The 21,020-nt window shown below is 37.3% G+C and overlaps 1 protein-coding gene across 5 annotated transcripts in view; it reads right to left on the bottom strand.

Annotated features, from left to right (window-relative positions):
• XRCC5 (X-ray repair cross complementing 5) overlaps positions 1 to 21,020 on the bottom strand; it is a 54,549-nt gene that overhangs the window by 10,806 nt on the left and 22,723 nt on the right. For all 5 annotated transcript variants that reach the window (XM_040069615.2, XM_040069614.1, XM_040069617.2 and 2 more), the window contains 7 exons: positions 18,645 to 18,707; positions 17,839 to 17,976; positions 17,099 to 17,189; positions 15,783 to 15,910; positions 11,592 to 11,788; positions 7,331 to 7,421; positions 5,826 to 5,895 (listed from right to left, as the gene is read on the bottom strand). In XM_040069615.2, the coding sequence (XP_039925549.1) occupies positions 5,826 to 5,895; positions 7,331 to 7,421; positions 11,592 to 11,788; positions 15,783 to 15,910; positions 17,099 to 17,189; positions 17,839 to 17,976; positions 18,645 to 18,707 (778 nt within the window). The remainder of the gene's footprint in view (positions 1 to 5,825; positions 5,896 to 7,330; positions 7,422 to 11,591; positions 11,789 to 15,782; positions 15,911 to 17,098; positions 17,190 to 17,838; positions 17,977 to 18,644; positions 18,708 to 21,020) is intronic.

The raw sequence follows: 21,020 nt of genomic DNA, 5'->3' as shown, positions 1-21,020 counted from the left end.
GCTTTTGACAGTTTCTAGAAAAGCAGGCAGATAATGGTCCAGCCCAACAGCAGCTACAGCATAAAAAGTGTGATAAAATGCCTACTGTGCCAGAGGTAATCAGCTCACTCTCAATTTATTTCACCAGTAGCTGACAAACTAAATTGAAGTCTAACTACTTAAGCTTCTCAAGTTAAGTCAGTCCATTTTTTTCATGGTTAATGATTTTCCCATTAAATGTTCTAATTTCTTATGAATTGCACTAATAAAAGCAAGTCCTGCTGGTGTTTTCAGTGGTAGTGGTGGTTTTTTTTAAACACTGCCTTCTCATCGATGTGTTAAATTAAAACCCCAGGCACTAGGAGGGTGCAATAAAAGTCTTTATTGCCAGAAAGATTCCAGCATACTGTTTGAAATTATCAGACATTCTACTACTTCTTTTGCATTTTTTTTTTTAAATCCCTTTCCATTTGATTGTCCTGGCAGCCATCAAAAGAAAAGACTTTTTTGCTACTGACTGTGAGGTGCCTTCTTTTGAAATCTGTTGTAAGGAACCAAAGGAAACCTTCAGTGTTTTACCAGGAACTGAGAGTCCATAATATAGGCAGCAAACAGGTTACATGGCAACAGTATGTAAAGTCACATTCCTCTAACATCCTGAAATAGCTTGGCTAAAAAATTGGTTCTGTCCATTGGGTTTCCCTTAAATGATAGGCCAGTGATGGATGAAATCTAAGATAGATAAAAATCCCTATGTTCTGATTAGACTACCAAATCACTTCAGGGGGCCAAAAGTGACACTAAAGACAGTAGGCAAGGACTATAGACGGAAATTCTTGAAGTGGTTGCTGTTCGTTTACACTTCTAATCTGAGAACTTTCTTGATTTCCTGCTGCCTTTTCATTAGTCTGAATCTTTGGGTCTGGATGCTGCAAAAAATAGATGCCCCTGTTTTTGGAGCAAGGCATGTTCTGCATAAAGATGTCTTTTTAACTAAGCTGTGATAAGCATTAACTCTGATGTGACCCAGACAAATTTCAGGCATTGAACTTTTGAAGAACAGGCCCTTGAGTTACAAACTGATAGCCCATTCAGGCCACTTTTGTGTAATTGTAACTTTTTTCTTCTCTCCCAACTTCCCTCATTCCACAGACATTTAGGGAAGTGAACTAACAACAGACTTCTGCATTAACTGGAATTTCCAGCATTCCTAATAACCACCACATTTTGCAGAACAACCCAAGAAATTTTAATCTCTTCTTTCCTCCTTCTACTGTACCTGACTGGTTAGATAACAAATGTAGTTATTAAGGGTTGGAGAACTGCAGGGAAAAAAAGAAAAAAAAAAAAAAAAAAAATCACAGAATAGAAGATCTTTTAGTTCTAGCAGAATTTAATCTCTTCCCCTCTGGCATTTGGATACATTTGCTACTCCAAAATACATTCAGCAGTGCTGTCATTTTTTGTGAAATATGCCATGAAAAATTATATTCACTTGTTATCTCTGAACAGCTACAGTACAAAAGTGCAGTTGTATTTTCATGTTTGTTCAGTTCAGCTCTTGGTCTTGATTACTATACCAATCAGATTACACAATAATGATAGCCAAAACTGTCTATTATTGCAGCCCAAGTTCAATTCCTTGGGGATTTTTTCTCCCTAAAAAAATAAACCAGGTTAAGAAAATAACTCCTCCTTTGGACAAAAGACTCCTGTTGTTAATCTTCTGATTTACGTGCTGCTGATGGTAATGATTTGTATTCATGGACAATGCTTCAAGTGTGATTCACTGACAAATCAGTTAAATCATCTGATAATTAATTTTAAAATACTGCTTTGTATTCTCTTTCTAGAACTGAAAAGAAGAAATAAATTCTGAACTGAAAACTGTACTAATTTTTGAGGACCTCCTTCATCTTTAAGCCAAGAAATAAGAATTTTAAGATCAAAAGCTGTTGGCTGTTGAACTACTCCTATACCTTATGAGGTGCTGTTCAGTTTTGAAATGGTGTCTCTAAATGTCCTGTGAGTATGGATCAGAATGAGCCTGGATGTCTGAAGAACACAGGACCTAAATCTCAGCTAAAAAGAGGGTTCACTGTGGAACAGGCAGCTCAGTGCTCCACAGACTTGAGTTCTGTGTAGCTCCAGAGATGGAGATTACCAAAATTCTCTGGGCCCCTTTTTCTTGTTTGAGTCCCATCATTGTGATCTTTATTCCCTTTTTCCCCCATAGCATCTAATTCAAATTCTGTTTGTTGCAGAGCTTTGAGTCTCACCCAATCACTATGCCCTTCAAAGACAAACCTGGCTTCATCTTCTCTGTGAAGCAGATACACAGAAAACTTCAAAGTGATTCTATAAACTCAAGTATTTGGTTTGCAAAAACTCTCCTAATGACTGAATCATTTTCATCAAACCAGTCATTGCATTTGGCCTACCTAGCAGTAGAGCATGAATAGTCTCTGAAATATACAAAAACATCCAGTAAGATAAAAATGCAGACAAACTGCAAAAACATGCCAACAAAGAATGAAATTAAATATTAGCTTTTTAAAAACCTTTCTTAGCTCCAGAAAGGTAATTAACTATACTTATTTCTACAGAAAAGCTTGCAATAAAATATCATCCTTGTTCACATGCAGTTACTGATTCCTTTAGCTATATTTTTCTAGAAATGCCTAGGAAAAAATATTAATTAATTTACTGTAAATATAAAAATGAGAGTTTAGTGCAATTTGCCTCTGGACATTTTTTCTTAGGTTCACAAACTGTTGTCATTGCAGATTTCTCTCCGTGCTGACAATCAGAAAAATAAAAAAAGCTTTTTCAACATCATGTTCTCAGACAGGAGTAGTGTAAGAAGCAATGAAATGTGCCCTATAAACTCACACTGAAAATTTACAAATCAAAGAAAATAATATGCATGTGTCAATATCTTTTTCTACTCCCCTAATTCTATCTTATAAAGAAGCCTATGAAAATACAATACAACACATCAGACATGATCTGCTCTCCCGAGATGCAGACATGGATGGAATCCTCCAAACAGGAGGATAAACTGGTAGTACATGGCTACTCCTTTGGCATTACAAAGATGGTAAGCACTGACTGCATTTGAGTCTTCTCTGAAGCCCCAGCAATGAAGAAACTCACTGCACAGCCTTGGGAGCAACAATTAGATTCTACTCAGGTAAACTAATCTATTTTATGTGCAGTCATTGACAAAAACGTCAGAAGCTATTATCAGAAGACATCTCTTTGTGATGACTGTACACTTGTGATTTACTCAAAATAAGACCTGCATAAAATGACATCTCTCTGGCCATGAATGCAAATAAGAAAGTAAGGATGTCTACAGGGGAACACAGTACCAATTACAAGAGCACCAGCACTGACCAGTAAGCTGATGCTATCAAACATAAATCAGCGTGTAACCCCTAAGCAGCTCCCTACTGTAATAAACTACACAGTTTTCAGGTAAAACCAAAGTTGATTATTGTTTCAGGAATTCAGCTGCCAGTCCAGAAAACCTATCTCTAGGACCCTTACCAATCTGAAAATCTTTTGTTTTCTAAAGATATGTATTTAGGCATTGGTGGCAAAGTTCTCACACAGCATCAGACACAGACTAGCTTCCCCTTAAGACTTCTATGGAAGGTACAAACCCTGATTAACAAATCCCAGTGAGGGCACTGCAGGAAATATACTGGTGCCTGTTTTCAATGATAAATATACCATCAGGACTTCCTACAAGTTGTTTCAGAAGAAAAGAAAAATAATCTCCTTGCCATCCTCTGGTACTACGAACTTTGTAATTTTGGTGTGGATGTGCCATTAACCTGCAGCTTAATTAAAAAGCTACTGTAGTGTCAGTATTTAAAGTACAACTCTTCCTTACTGCTACAACTTCTCTATCTACTAAAAAACAACCCACCTCCAATCAAACAGTTGAAAGGTCTTCCTCCTCCCAATGAAAGGATTGCTGTTATTTTAAAAGGTGAATGTAATCTCTATTCAATTAGGAAGACTGTAGTAGATGTTTTTTAATACAGGAAAGAAAACCAGAATACAACTTAGCAGTTCTCCTGTCTGCATCCTGACACATGCTACCCTTTTTACAATGAAGTATTTGAATGCCAGAGATTATCCTTTTCTGCAAAGAAAATTCATATTTCTTATGTTCTAGCAGAAGGAAAAATTTCATCATTAAATGACAAAATTATACAAAAAAACCCCCTTAGAACCACTGAATAGTTTTAAGGCAGAATTTACTATTTACACCACCAAAGTGCAATACAGCAAGCCATTAAAAACATGCCTGTAACGTTCAATGTATTTAAGGAGCCTAAAAGGCTCTAAAGCACAAAAAGGATTATCTAGAAGAAAGAGATAATATGCAAAGCATGTTTTTATTTATAGTGCCTTCTATCTCTCCTTCAAATGGCTAAGTGCACTACATCCTGTTTAACTGCACCTTATCATTACAGAGCAGATCACATAGAATAAAAGCAAACTGCTCAAAATTTCAGAACCTTCCAAACACGTACTGCAGTTATCTCCAGCACAGCTACCAAGTGGACATAATTAAGCACTCTTTATAGTTAAAACATCTTCAAGGGTAATCACTATACTTATTCCTGCCTTAAAGCTTTCCTGCATGATAAAATTTATCACTGTAACAAAGTAGTCAACTGTTCCACGATTTCTGTATTTTAATGTATTGTACAATGCTTTTTTACCGCATCTTAATATACCTGAGATTTAAGAACGCAACTCCAAATATTTTTTCAACAAGTAACTTCTTCTGGGTCTAATGAAAAATCCATGTAAAAAAGCTAGCTAGTTGGCTTAGAGGTCTGGAAATTCTGGAGAGAAATAGCTGTGTAGGCTTTAACAGACCATATCACAACTCACTACACCACTAAACACACTCCTGAAACTACATCCAAAAGGACCAAAGGTCTTGCTGAAATACCAACAACGCACTTAAGCACCTCTGCAAATCTTCCTTTGAAAAGCAACGCGACATTAATGGCTGTTTGGCAGATCAGGTTTACCCTGCTACAACCTTCAAATCACCCCTTATGAGATAAAGGACCCCATCCATCTTGTGCATTCTTTTTAAGACACCTTTGGATTGCATAAATATCTATATAGCTACTCCAGAAGAGAAATACCATAAAAAACAACGATAATTTCATCGCATTTTCAGATTTAGGCTATGCAAGACAGTGCTTGACCTGTGCCTTGTGTTCTTCTTCATCTCTGAGAAGAGTCAGTGCACACAGAATGTCCTCTCAACTTTCAGATTACAAATACTACCTGCTTATTCCACTCTGAATTCACCTGAGCTTTCTTTCGCTCACAAGCAGTAAGAAATAACCTTTGTATGTAAAGATTTAAGTCCAGGCATGAGAGGCTCTTTTTTATTCATGGAACATGAGACAGTTTTCTCACACTGTGCACACCCAAAAGCTCTCCACTTCAGGCCAGAAAGGTCCTGGGAAGGAGAAGCTGAGGTTCATTCTGGATTAGGCAGTCAGTGAATACCAATGGGTCTCCTGTTAGAAACATCTGAGGGGTTGTTCAAGTGCCTCAGTGTAGCTGTCTAGTGCCTTCTTACCCAAACACAGCTACCTGACACTTTTAATTGGGGAAGACAAATATTAACATGAGAATTAACATGAAAGGACACCTTCCTTGCCTCAGTGGCACTACAAGCTAACCTATAAATTCCAGAGCAACTCACATTGCACTAGAAATTTATGTTTAGACAAATGGATTGCAGTTACTGAACCCTGAAGACGCTACTAATATAATTAAGATAGACAAAAGTCATTTACCATCTTTGAAGTCAGCATTTTTCTTCCTCACCAGAATCTGGAAATCTTCTGCTGGGTTAACACTGCCTACCTACAAAAAATACAAAACAAAATACAATTGTCTTCCAATATCCATCTCTTTCTTCTTGTCAGGCAACAAGAATCTCTGAATTTCTTTTTACTTTAATGTGAAAACAGCAGCTGTGTACTTCTCTGCATTCAGACTCAAAAAATGCAATATATGCATTATAATGTGTGGTAAGGCACAGTACTCCTGGCAAGGGTAGGTTATGACATGAGCAAGAAGAACTCACTCTGCTGCACAGAGTTACAAGTTGATCACTTCTCTGGTATTGAGAGGACAGAAGTACAAAAATTCAGGTTATCTGCTAGTTCAGCTTTGAGCTCTTCTGTAGCACAGATCTCTTAGACCTCCCCAATCCCACCAGATGCTTAGTGAGGAGTATGAGCTTCCAGGCATGTGGGTACAGAATCAGTGATTTGCCACTGCAATAGGAACCTCAAAATTAAATCATCTAAGCTTTCTGGCAGAGCCTGACATCTTAAAGCCAAAGCTCTAAATGGGCATGCAAGGGCAGAAACCTTTCAAAGGAACTAAAACCATGTCAAATATACATAAACACCAAAACCAAACAGATGCATTAACTTGAAGGGAAAAAGCCCAACAACTCTACATTGCTTAAAATCTCCTATCAGCAATTATAATTCTCCCACTTTTTAAATTTTTTTTCTGCTTTGCTGTCAAAATAATTCATGGCAAATAAGTTTGCTTGTTCTTACTATATTTCTTTAAGATCTAGCAATGTCACTTTTCAAGAAATATCAGAAAATTGTATCAGGAGTGCAGAACACTGAAATATTTTTAGACTTTAAATATTTTTGTAAGCATCAATAATGTTTTTTTTCAAAATGATCCTTTAAGAATAGCACATTGAAAACAAGAGAAGTTAGGTCAATATTATTTCTCTTTTTTTAGTAACAGGAAAACAACAAATAAAGGAAGGTGCACAGTTATGATACAGGTTTCATCTACCCACAAAATTATAAGTTAGATCTTGTGGCAAGATGAAGCCAAATTTCTGATTTAGACCCCCAATTCAGAGAACAATGTCTAAAAATCCCAGCAATACTTTTTATTAAGTACACAGAGGCAACTTCTACACTGCAGAAGATATGAAAGACAGCAAGAACAAAATTCAACCACTGAGCTGCAATTCTGTTTTCTTTGGATCCTCAGGCTTTCCTTTTAGAGTAATAAACATCAGGAAAGAATTTTGTCCTAGAATAACCACGACTGATAAAAACTGGTGCGAACACATGCCTAAGGGCAGAGAAAGTTGTCTTTACAATCTCTAGCAGAGTGTCTCAAATGTGCAAGTAGACAGTATTTCAGTCATGTTTAAGCAAGGAACACTCCTTTTGTCAAGAATTCTGTATATTCACTATAATAGACTTAGAGAATTAATCTTCCCCTTTAATAATCAGATGTGTAAAAATTTGCTTACAGAGGTGATACTGCCTTCAGCAAGTTTCATAATGCTAAAACTCCCTTCCTCATCTTCAATTTTTGGTTTCTTAAGGCTGGGTTCCTCTTCGCTGCAAATGAGAAGGACAAAAATTAATACAAACACTTGAAGAAGACCATCCTGCCTACTAACTAGGGAGCCAGTAAATTAATGAAATATACACTGAATTAAACTTCATTACATAACTGTTCCAAAATCAACACAACCATGCCTCATTTGTCCCTTGGGCTGCACAAACCAGACAGTAGAAACAGAGATCAAACTTCATCTTAGTATACAGCAAAGGCATCACTTGTTGAAGGTATAAGATTATTAGTGCTTATTTCAGGTGTGAATTTCCTTATACAGACCTTCTTCATCTTTCTAAATACACAATATCTCCAAGCACTTTATTTGAAACCTCTGTGTTGAGTTAATCTTGATAATTTACAGTATATAACATGACATTTGGTATTCTCACTAGATTTTTTTTTTCTTAACATGAAATGTCAGTGAAAATTTACCATTTTAGTAAGACATTAATTTACTGTTCAATCACTACTTCCTAAATCCTGTCTTAGAATTTACAGCTAATAAAAACCTGTTTACACAGTGGTTTTTCAGTCTAGTGACCACTATTCTCCATCAGCACATGAGAGCTCTGTAAACTTCCACCTTATATTTATTAAAACCTGCTAGACAAGCTCCAGTTAAGATGATCAGAACTCTCTTAGGATTTTAAGCTACATCTCAAAATGCTTTCAAAAGACTATTATTTTTAAAAAGCTAATTGTGATTTTGGGCTACTTTCTTGCTTTGTCCTTACAGGTAACATAAAGTAAGGTGTACATTCAAACTAGGAACTTAATTCTAACATGTAACATGTTACACTTTAGAGCACACCTCAGCAACAAAAGAAAATCCAGATAATCACAAAAGGGGAAGAAAATCAGATGCTGTCAGGCTACTGACACACACAAATTTATTTCAGTTTAAGAATGACTGAAAGCTACTCAGCAACCCAAAGGGCCAGATTTGTGTTCAACGAACCCCCCCCAAAAAGTAACAAGTTTTTCTGAAAAATTCTACCACTGTGAAAAGAAGAAACTTCTTGATGATGTAGGGACAAAGCCAGAGATCCTGGACTAGGAGCCACTTTTCATTCTGCAAGATTAGAACTGATTGCAAAAGCTGCATTGCACGTTACAGAAGCAATCAACTATTAGAAAGAACTTGTGGAATCTTCTTTTTCGCGTTCTATAGCACACTCCTCCCCTACTTTACAATCATCGTCCATCTCACTTTGTTTCAGCAATCTTCTCTGTCCTTTACTTAGTTTTGTCACTAGCAAAATGAAATACCTTCTCCTCAGCAACTCCTGTCATTCAGCATAACCTTACTTATCACTCTAGGAGAAATGATGACTTTAGTTATGCCTTAGGACAAGGATAAGATACCTTCGCTTCATTCTCAACTCTGCTGACTTTCTGGCTAACCTTGAACAAGTTGCTTGATTGTTTTGAACATCCAGTGGGTCTCTCCGTAAAAAGAGAAACTGATACTTATCAACACCAGAGAGTTTAGAAGCTCTATTGGAACCAAAAATCTTGTATATTAACATGGTTTGATGAAAGGTGTAAAGAACAACGAAAATTCTCGTTTAGAATATTTTTCTCCAAAAGTATATGGCAATCAGTTTTCTTCTTTTTCTTCCTGCATTATTTTTACTGATTCAAAATGCTTTGGGACTGGAGGAAGGAGAAAATAAATGATGATGTTGCATTTAAAAGCCTAAGACCAAATCTACAGTTGTCATTAATCAGTGCAGCACAGCAGAAACTAATGAATCCATAGCCATTTATACCAGCCAAGGATCTGACATTTAGAATATGCACTGATTAGCAGTATTTTTAAACTGCAAAACGTGCAATTACTATTTGAGAAAAATTAATAAAATACAAGATTAATTTAAAACACCCACTTCTACATTAATATAGAAGCCTCTCACATCCTACAAAGCTGGATGAGATAACAGCCTCTCCACAGCCAAGCTAAGAAGGAAAAAGTAAAATGTTTTCTATTTTACTGGAATTATTTTTTTTTAAGCTACACAGATCTTAAGCAAAAGTGATACAAATGAACACTGAAATCTCTGTTAAGACATCATGCCTACAATTATGCTGCCTCAGTTTCATTAGACCTTAAAAATTAACAGAGAAGAAACTGGTCAATATGATGACAGGAGATCCAAATCAGTTTTAGAAAACAAAAATAATGATCAAGACATCGTCTAAATAACTTTTTCCAAATACTTCAGTGCAATCTATATCTTAGTATTAATAAGTTGAATCTCATAGAGCCATAGCATTTAGAATCACAGAATGGATTGGGGTGCAAGGGACCTTAAAGATCACCTACACCCCTGCCATGGGCAGGGACAGTTCCCACTAAACCAGGCTGCCTAAAGCCCCATCCAGCCTGGCCTTGAACACTGCCAGGGAAGGGGCATCCACAACCTCTCTGGGCAACCTCTGCCACTGCCTCTGTTGTTTAATATTTTCCTTAATCATTGTTGCAGAGTGATGTCATTTTCTTTATCCAGTGAATAAATTCTACCATCTCAGGTTTTCCCCAAAGACAGAACAAAACCATACAGTTAAGACCGCTATTGTAACAATGATAAAATACTACCAGTCCCATTCATTACTACAGCAACACCATTTTTCTGCAATTTTTAAAAAATCTTAACTATCATTCATTCTTCTTTGCAGAGTTGAGTCTGTATCGTTTCACTTCCTTTACAGCTTTTTTAAAAAAAGTCATTTTAATGCCCTACATCAATTTCTATCTAAATTACTTTTACAGCTGCTTTTATCACCTCTCTAAAGGAAATCAGTTCTTAAACAAAACAGATTTCCTTCTTGCTTGTCAGATGCTTTTGGGAAGATATATTTTAAAGCAACTAACAGCAATGGGTCACTGCTTTTTGTTTAAATTCTCTCTCCAGCTTTATCTGAGCCAAAATTTTTGCCTTTTATTTCTAAACTTGCTCTATCACTTTTTAAGATATACATATAAATGGACACATGTACATAAACCCAGAGAAACTGGGGCATGGGGTATGGAAAAGAGAACTTAATCAGTATGAATTCACAGACACACCAAGGCAACAGGAACACACTGAAATCAGCAACAACAACAAGAGCCAGGTGTTTCCCAGTCTGTAGAGTGGAATGTGGTCATCAGTCTCAAGCAGCAAAGCAAGGAGTCCTATGCTGAACACACCTCAAAGACGTCGTCCGTAGTGCTGCAAGGACTGAACCAAAAATTACAAAGTGAAGGGAGAAGGAGCTAACTGAGAATACTCCAACATCTCATCCACTAGTTATATTATAGATTTCAATAAATTAATTTCTAAGAAGCAGATTTTGTTTACGCACATTGATTTGGCTGGGGTGACAGTACAACTGCAGTATCAATTTAGCATTTATTCTTCCTATCTGCAGCACAAATAAACTCAACACAGTATATTCAATAACAATAAAAATACCCTGTCTTAAAACTGTTCAAACAATAGCTGTTCCAGGAAGAGTCCCTAACAGCTTGATTTTTTTTTGAGACAACCACATTAATTACACAGTAGATAATAATGAAACTGCTTTTCTTTAGATATTCAAAATGAAAGCTAGACAATTACCCAAATCAAACATGCTGGGAAGGAAGGCTCATCTTTATTGCTAATTTAAAGCACCATGGCATTTATTCTAAACTAAATTAGACCTTCTGTTAGTGTTATTTTCTAACCAACTCTAGGACCAACTAACTGACCAGAAGACAGGAAGCAATGAAACAGGTTGCCCAGAAAGGACGCACAAACCCTGAAGGTTTTCAGGGCCAGACTGGATGAATCCCTCCTTCGATCTCACAGATGGTCTTTCAGCAACAGGTTGACCAAAGAGCCTCCTGTGGTACATTCCAACCTGATGGATTTTGTGATTGTCACAGCAAATACGGACATGAGGAACTTACACGCTGGTTCCTAGTGTATCCTGCACTGCAACAGTATCACCACCACTATTCACTAAATACTCCAGACATTCTGTGGCACCAAATATTCTCAATCCATCAGTATTTTTTCCACTGTGTAACTCATTGATTTTCTGTTCAAAAGATTCTGAGCCTGCTTCATCCAGCAAAAACAACCTGAAGTGTAAAAAACCCAAGAAGTTTCAAAAAAATCCATAATGAATCTCCAACTTACTTGTCTTTGAAGATGTCTTGTGCAGTCTTCTCTTCTTTTTTCTTGCCAACTTCCTTTAGGGGGAAAAGTGCTTTTACTCTTTCCAGAGGAGCCTGACATCTTTCTCTTACCACACGAGGCATCTCCAGCATTTCTAAAAGGTGCTGCTCTATTGGTGGCAGAGGCTTATCAGGGTGAAAAGCCTTGTGCTGCAAACACTGCAAGAAATAAAACAGTCTGAGCAAGGTAGAACTTTCAATTATAATAAAAACTTTTAATGTAATGCCCGTACACCATATAGTAACTGCAAAATATCTTCCATGTTAAACATACTACCTCTGGATTGCTGAAAAATATTCTGTCTCACAGTGGATTGAAAGTCTTTGATCAGCTGTTCAAGGAGATTATTAATGATAGTCAACAAGAACACTGATGCAGTTGAGTATTCCCACACTCACTGAAATGCATTCTATGAAAATTATTAGAAAAATCCCAGGAATGAAAGAGTCATCTGCAACTTCATATTTTAAGCTTTGCTCTACCTTTAAAAAGCAGTTCTCTTATAAAAGTCACACAGCAGAGATTTCTATACATTTCAAAATTAAGTAAGTGAGATCTACCCCAATCACACACTCCAGTTATTGTAACAGCTTAATGTCCCTCAAAGAAAATATTTCTTCTGTGCCAATTAAACTCAGTATGCATACAGGAGGAACGTTCACAAGCTTAAGAGAGAATGGAAATGGAAAAAGAGAAGAAGTGCACAGGTGAGGCACAGAATATATGCGTGTTTGGAACCTAGCTTTGAAAGAAATGGGGAATGAAGGGGCCTGACAGATGCACAAAGCTGGAACAGATGGTGAGAGCTACAGAGAAGGATTTTTCACCCAAGTGTAGAATCAGTGCACACAGTCAGGGAGTCAAGCAGAGGGGGAGAGATGAGGTTAATGAAGCAGGCTACAGAAATTCCATGGAGGGTTTTGAAAACAAAGTCAATATCTTTACAATTTTGTGAAGTGTGGGATAGCAGTAGAGAGGTACGTGCATTTACAAATACACATACAGATACCAGTGCATGCACACAAACACATCGAAACGTGATATACAAAGGAGACTCAGTAAACCAGGGCTACAGCAGAGATTTGCTCCCCTGTTAGCTGTCAGACATGATGTTAATTTAAAAAACAAAATCGAAGCAAATAAAAGCCCCTATTCACGCTGGAAAACTGCCAATACAGAAAATCGAGACTATGTGACACATCAATACTGATGAGTTTTCAGGCTGCCATTAAGACTGCAGTCCATATCAGAACATACTATCAAAACGAGGCAGTTGTACACAGCTACCGATTTGGAAATACTTGTAATGATTTAAGGCACAATTATTTTGAAAGAGAGTAAAAATGTTGCTGGAAGCTGCAGTAATGGCTCTTGTGATACAAAAAAAAAAAAAAAAATTAAAAAGTTAGGTAATTGAATTAAACTCACAAAGCAAAAAACTTAAGTCCCCTGTTATGCCTATGTGTTTCAGGCTTTTGTGACTGAAATCTTTGCGTGCAGCTCCAGAAGCAGAGCAGACTGTGTGGCCACAGCATCCACTCTTACCTGTTTTTAAAGTAGATGACTACATCTGAAACCCGAAATGGCAGGTACTGTCAAAACTCAGGTGCTAAATGGAGACCAAGTTAAACGGACAACCTGGAGTTTCTAAACCAACACTGCTCCTCTTAACCTTGCTTCCCCCTTCCTTCTGTGTCCAGCAAGAACCACTCCGACCTTCACAGCTAGAAGGCAAGCCACACTGCCACTGCCTTGAAAACTCACTGCTCTATTCATGCATGCTGTCACCAAGGCACTAGGCTCCTCACGGCTCTTCCTAGTTTCTTACATTTCCACTTCTGGAGACACAGCCAGCTTTCAGGAACAGGGGTCACACCAAAATACTGGTCAATGGATGTAATGAAGTGGGCTTCACATCATTAATTCCATGATAAGCAACGACATATACACACCAACAGACCAACAGGTCCATCTCCATACAGAATCACCACTGTCGAGCCATTTGTTTATTTGCACTGCATTCCCTAAATATCTTAGGTGTTTCAAAGCCCTGTATTTAAGATGGACAACTTAAATAATAATGTTGGGAGTCTGCCACTACAAAAGCTACAGAAGTTCACTTAGTTTTTTCTGGAAGCAAGGAAGAAAAGTTGAAAGTCTGGATATAGGATATTTCTCACCTTCACTCCAGCAAGCATTAACAACTACTTCTCACCCACTCTGTCATTTCCTGGTGCCTACCACTACTTCCAGAGATATAATTTAGCTTGATGTTTTTGTTTAAATTCTGGCTCTTGTCACTTATCATTCCAAATATCTTCATGAGGTAACAAAGAAAGGAAATGAAGTAGGAGTTCACCCTTTTCTTCAGCTATTTTTCAAAACCATTTATAGGTTCTATTCAGCCCAATCCACTTACTGGCTACAGTCAAAAGATGATGTAGAATTTTTTTTCATAATTCTTAAGGAACCAGCAGTGCCACTTGGCCTAAGAGCAAAATACTAAGAATCTGGAAAAATTTTGCAGCAAAGGAGAGAAACACACAGATTAATAGCAATTTTGTAATAAGACAAACAATTGGGGCTGTGTGTGGCTAAAAGAAAGCACCAAGAGGACTGATACTTTAGGTCTTTCTGAACAGCAAGGACAGAAACTATATCCTATCTCACACATTCAGTCAACAAATACTTTTCCTACCAGGAGCACTCACCCTTACAAAATTCTATTTTCCTCTAAGGAACTCAGCAAGTTACTCAGTTACTCTCTTCCAGCAGCAACTGACTCAAGTGCTGGAACACCACCATCACACTGTTACAGAAGACAAATAGCACACCTAAAAAAACCATCTTTCACCAGTAGGTGACATCAGCCAAACCAAAAGAATACAAAACTCTATCTAGCAATATAACAGAGGAAATTCTATCCCTCAAGTATTTAGTTTACAAGCAAAGCCCAAGTTTTGTAATATCCAAGCTTAACAATCCTTCCTAAAATAAGAGTTGTACAGAGGACAGTTCATTTTATGTTCTTGCCCTGCAATAACCTCCAACAGATCAAATCTTGCATTCCCTTACACACTGTCTTGTCAGTATGACTGGCAGAACTTGATGAGAACACTGAGTTCTTCGGGTGCCAATCAGAGCAGGATTTGAAGACAGTGGGCTTACACATGTTCCTGAAACACACATTGACCTTCAGATCCTTTGGTTATTTTGATAACACTGAGGAAGCAAGGCTTTGGGAAGGTAGGCCAAGTTTTCTTAATTTAAAAAAAAAATCTTCTTCCTATTTGTAAACTGAAATAAATCATGTGGAATTGCTGAGATATGATGAACATGATTGCCATAATACCATTTTAGGTCAATTTTCAGAGCAGAGTCACACATTTCAATACATTTCCATGTTCTGTATACAGTAAAATTCTGCAGTTGCTTAAATTGCAGCATAATTTTATTTATTTTTGAATTTGCTGCATCATTTTTTTAAACACTTGAATTCCAGTGTATAATTAAGTCTCTCATCCTCACAGTTGCAATGAAAGTCTTCATGATATGAAAGGAATGTAAATCAAAATGAAGACAGCTTGACATAACTGCAGGAAGTGTGAACTGTTCTGCTGGCTCGTAAAGTGCATCAGCTTAGGCACCCCAACAGAACATTTTAAATGTCAACAATGTTAATAACCATTTCCAACTGATCCAGCCCACCTCAGACTGACCTGGTTTGGAACACTGCTAGATGCAACAATGCACAGAAAAGTGATGGGACACAGAATGAGAAGCTGAAGATATCCCCAATTTTCAACCAATTCTTTTTGTCCAAAAGCCAAAGACTCAATCTGTGTCCACAAATACAGTGCTGAGAGTCAAGTTTCTACTTGCCTAGTCTGTGTGCCTGTGAATATCACTGATGCTGTTGTTGACACCTCAGCACAGATATCATTTCCCTTACTGCTTGGAAACTAGAAATTTTAAAGATAAGTCTGTGTCAGGGACAACACAGAAATCACTGGTTACCACATACTTTAATGCCAGAGATTCATATCTACATTTTCACAACGCAGATCTTTTCAATGTGAATTAGAGAAATTCAGAAAGGTGAAGAGTTTTAAGAAAAAAGGTTTTTGAAAAATATTATATAGTTCATCTCACCTGATATAGTCTCTGAAAATGAGGGTTTGGAATTTTGCTGGGCTTAAATAGGTCCTCAAAAGTTTCTCCATCTTCGTGAACCAAATTCATAGAATCAATCAGTGAGTCAACAGCAGATAACTGATCCTCTAAGGCAGCAATTACAGACAAAGGAAGATTCAATACACTTGCAGATGAGTGCATTTCTTGAAACAATTTATAAGTGAAGATTCGCTTCACAACGTGAGATTTTCACCAAGTCATTATATGCCACAGAATACACTGCAGCTATAGATATGCCAATAAAGAATATGGATAATGGACACAATAATAAACCCCTGCTTCATTTAAGGACCACAGTGTAGTCATAAAGTCTTTTTCTTTTTCCCCAAGACCTCAATTATTGTTGCCTTGCTGCTGCTTTTGCTTTTCAAGATGTTTTCATTTGCAACAGAAGGTTTATAGGCCACTTAGAAAATAAGGAGAACAGTTGGTTTGCAAAACTAAATGGCACAATATAAATTTTTAAAGTTATGATTGCAAATTAACACAATAGCCAACTACTGCTTTGGTAAGACAAATTTCAGATTTGTTATCGAACTGCTGGTCACAGGCAAGAAAACAGAAACTGCTATAGAAACAAATCAGCATGCTATATACCCTGATGTGCAGGTGCCCATTCAGCGCACCTCATAACCAATGAAAAATACAGAAGAGGATTTTAAACTACATCCACTTAAGACTCATTGCTGTGCAAAACTCTCAGAACAGCAAGTCAAGCTTTGTGTAGCTGCATGTTCTCCAAAGATGCCATCCATCTCAATCTGGACACCAGTAAGTGCATGGTTTAATAACACTTCACAGAAAATCCTGTCTTTGTACATTATATTAACAGGCCATACTGCAAACGGCTTGGCACCAACTGAGCAGCTGCCTCTGTTCTAATTCTAGCTAGCTAATCACACACTATGGATCCCACAAGGTTTGGCCATTTACTCCCACAAATAAGTTCAAAGATCAAAGCATTGAGAGGACTAATCTCAGCTCTCTATCACAGGGTGCTGTGAGACTCAAGAGGCTATAACCTGAGCCAGAAGTCATTTCACAGGACAGTTGAAATACTGCCTGCAAACTTAGGTCTGCTCAGCCTGCACCAGAAGTGGCAAAGCTTTAATACACATTTACACGTCAAGATGACATCACCCTAATGTATGCCTAAATACCTGGGTGTTTTCCTAAGCCAAAATAACAACAAAAGTTATGTTTTCACTAGAGAGCCAAATATTATAACTCTTTTAGAGGAGGTTATTTTTCCGGTTGACCAGCAAGCGTCTTACCTGTAGGAACCCATTTTTTACTGTTTTTCAAGGACGAAAATACATACTGTCTTAGGTCTTCCATATAGGGTAGCTGCACATAGATGAGACACTGTGCAAGAGGAAAGAAAAAACAACTGAGCCTGAAGGAAAAAAGAGTATCTGTATCCCCAGAGTGTGGGGATATTTCAGGGCAGTATAAAACATAAGAAAAATCTGAAGATGTAATGTCTGTGCATCAAAACATTTAAAATATTTACAGAGCAACACAATTTTAATCAGAATAAAACATGGCAATATAATTTATACCACAGTGATGGTTACACTCAATTTTTCTGCTTGTGGAATAAAGACCTCCCCAGACATCTGATTCCTTTTTCTTGTGCAGAGTTCCAATTACCCATGCTTTAAACATCCAATATATTGGTGCTTTGGGAGGTTTTATCACAACTTACTGTATTTCAAAGTCAAAAGCTGAATTTGATTTTTTTAACATTTCTCTGCCTCATTTTTTCTTTATTCAATTACCTCCTCCAGTTCATACCACCCTAATTCCTTTCCATCCTTTATGTTTATACCCTTCAAAAGTCTGAAGATTGTTGTGTCCGCCCCCACCTCCGTCACTGCTCAGCCATGCTACACATATTTAGCTCTTTCAATAGTCTCTCGTAAGAAAGATCAGGGAAAACATATGCTGCAAAAGTTTTGACATACTGTGTTGCTTATGGGTCTCTCTCAGAAGGGTAAGAGAGAAGAATTACCTCATATGCGTCCTTAATATACGGAAAAGCTACTCCAATTTGTGGGTTGCTTCTTCTATCATAAGCATAGCGCACTATAGCCACCACTTTCAACTCGTCCAATGCACGAACAAGTGCAGAAAAAGCAACTGCTGCATCCTGGAGGGAAAAAAGAAGTCTACAAAATCATGCAAGCTCTTAATCGTGAAATACATCTTCCACAAGGAATTCAACGGCATTGATTTAGTCAAGACTAGTTTCCATTTCAGCTCTACCTTTAACACAAGCATTTTTTTCATGTTCATAAATCAAAGAAGCTGAAAGGTCAAAATCTCATCACGATAGTGGATCCATTCAAAGCTGAGCCAACTTTAGATTCAGCATGTTCCACCTTTTTCACCAGGTGTGAAGAACTCTCAGATGTTTTGCAAGAGATGGAGAAAGGGAGGGAAGTGAGACCCTTAAAGGAACATATCAGAGCATCACAGTGAGCTTTTTATCTCCAGTACTTTGGAGGTCTGTTCTAAATAACACAGTGACAGGGCACACAGTTGCTCTGCATGACAATCGACTTAAGCACCAATTTCAGGTTCCTCATAATCTTGCTCAAACATAGGGTATACCAGTTTTTCATTATTCATGAGATACTGTATTCATTTGGGGTTTAATCCAACTTCTTTTTAACCTACTGATCAATGAAATAAGACATTTCTGTAAGCTGCATTAAAAGTATTAATACAGAAAGACAGGACAATCTCAAGCATCACTACTATTCTTTTTTGTTCTACATCAAAATACGTTCAGCATTAAACTCCAGTTCACCTTACCTTATCATGTTTTGCTGCAAAGACCTTCAGAGACTGGTTGCCCATGTAATAATGCCTCTGGATCTACAGATTCAAATGGCCAAGAGTTAGCCTGACCTAAAGAAAAGGTCACTAATGCAACTGGACCAAGTAAATTACAAAACAACTAACATTCCTCAAGTCAGAAGCCACCAAATTTAATTACAGTGCATAGAGGTTAAATAAAGCCCTGTACGTGTCTCATATCTTCATTTATCACTTAATATGAATATTCAGTCATATTGAGTAGGATATTCTCATATCTTCCTAGTGATAGGCAGGAATGAAAGACAGTGCTACTGGCAGCCGTTACCAGCCTGAATTATAATTCAAAAATCATTCTGGAAAACTACAGTAGTTAATACAAGAGCTAAACCTAATTGACACCATACCTATGCTATTAAATTTTTCTAGCAAAGATACATCAAAAAGGAGCAGCAAAAAGTCACATCCTTAATTAATAAAGCTACTTCAACAGCAACCCAGAGTATATACAGCTGTGCTGGCAAAGAAGCACTTCTGTTAGCAGAGCTTATTCTGTTCATGAACATGGCTGAATCAAAAACAAAAAGAAAAAATAGCTTCATCAAGGGGCATCACTGGATTAGTTGGAGCAACAGCAGCTCACACACACACACAGAAACCCTGCAATCGTAGAAGACCTGTCACAAAGATCACACACTACTATGGACACTGATTAAAATAACCTCTCTTTGTTAAAGAAAAAACTATTCTCAGTTCTCAGAACTAACTTCATATTATCTTCGATTTTTCTTTCATTCATCTTTTTATTTTATCTTCTTTATTTAGCAAATTACCACAAGGCTGTTGAAGTCAGTGACAACCTGCACCAGAGCAGATCTGTTCATTGTACTCAGCACGATTCTTCAGCTCACATTATTCTACCTGCAATGCTTCTTTTCTGTTCTGTCTCTAAACGCTCAGGAAACTTTATGTTCAGTATTGTATAACTAACTAGATGTGTGTACCACTACACCTTTTTTTGTTTGCAAAAGTAATTGTCCCTTTGTAATATTTTCAAATATTATTTCTTGATTTATACAGCACGGCTTATAAATTAAAAATCAAAGTTTAAGCGGCTTCTGATCTTCTTTCCTGTGGGATGTGAACAACTCAGGAAAATAATAGAAGGTGGTTCTGTTCTGTATTTAATTATGTATTTGAGGCTGTTCCAGTTTTTCTAGACAATAATGAATCATCTTTCCATCAAAGTTCTTTAAAGAAACAATCTAATATAGAACATACAGTTGAATAACAACAGTTTTATTACTCCAAACAACAAAATTTAGTAGGCAAAACTTAAGATAACACATGGGTCTTGAAAATTCCAACTGTAGTTAAAAACCTCCTGATAATCATTATCTATACACTAATATCTATACACTAATCCTGCAAGCATGCCTAAATAATTTTATTCCACTGAGGGGATGTACAGCTACTACTGGGCATAACTACTCACTGCTGGCTATAGGACCAGAGCACACATTAAGATATAATTCCTGTTTGTTATGAAATCCAAAGACAAGAGAAGTACATCATAAAAATTAATCAAAAGCAAACAATATTTGGTACCTTGACAAATTTTAAAAACAACTTGTTAATTCTTTTATGCATATTTACGTGAGTCAAAAAGTATTCCTAAAATTAACTGTAACCCTACAACAATTAACTATGCCTTTGAAGGTATTACCACACTATCTGATCAATGATGGGAAAATAAAAGTCCACGTGAAATAACAGGTCGCTCACAGGAACACTATATTCCTCATCTGCTCTCCTTAGCTTCCATTTTCAAATAAAGTCAGACTAAGTTGAAACAGAAGGCCAACCTCCAGCATAAGAAAACTCTGCACACAGTAAAATACAACTTGCAGAAGTAAATGATAATAAGACTCAGCTGGAGGTTAACAACGTATGAAGAGATCCAAGAAATTGTCTCATTGGAACACTGGATTCAGACACATTTCACTCACTAGATCCAGTTTCTGGTACAGGAGGTAGCACTCCCTAACAACTCTCCAGAACTGCCAATTTCGGGCACATAAGCTCAAGCATGAGATGCTTCCTTGATCAATCACTTGCAGTGCACAAGATCCCACATCACTCAGCAATTAAGCGTGAAAGTCCTCAAGGAGCAACCAGGTTACAGTTTCCAGTTAGGCTGGCTTCTCATTTCAGTAAATCACATAACTTCCTCGCTCCTCGGTTATTATGGTTTGGAACACTGCACTGCAGCAGACTAATGACATATCTAGCAACATGCACAAGGGCCCTGTGACTCCTGTATTGTCAACTAAGATGTTTAGTTACATCCATTTAGGAGTAAGCTCCCACAGT

Source organism: Hirundo rustica, chromosome 7 (assembly GCF_015227805.2).
Source record: "Hirundo rustica isolate bHirRus1 chromosome 7, bHirRus1.pri.v3, whole genome shotgun sequence".
Lineage (NCBI taxonomy): Eukaryota > Metazoa > Chordata > Aves > Passeriformes > Hirundinidae > Hirundo > Hirundo rustica.
The sequence above is the reverse complement of the archived record's forward strand: the minus strand, read 5'-3'. Positions and strand labels throughout refer to the sequence as shown.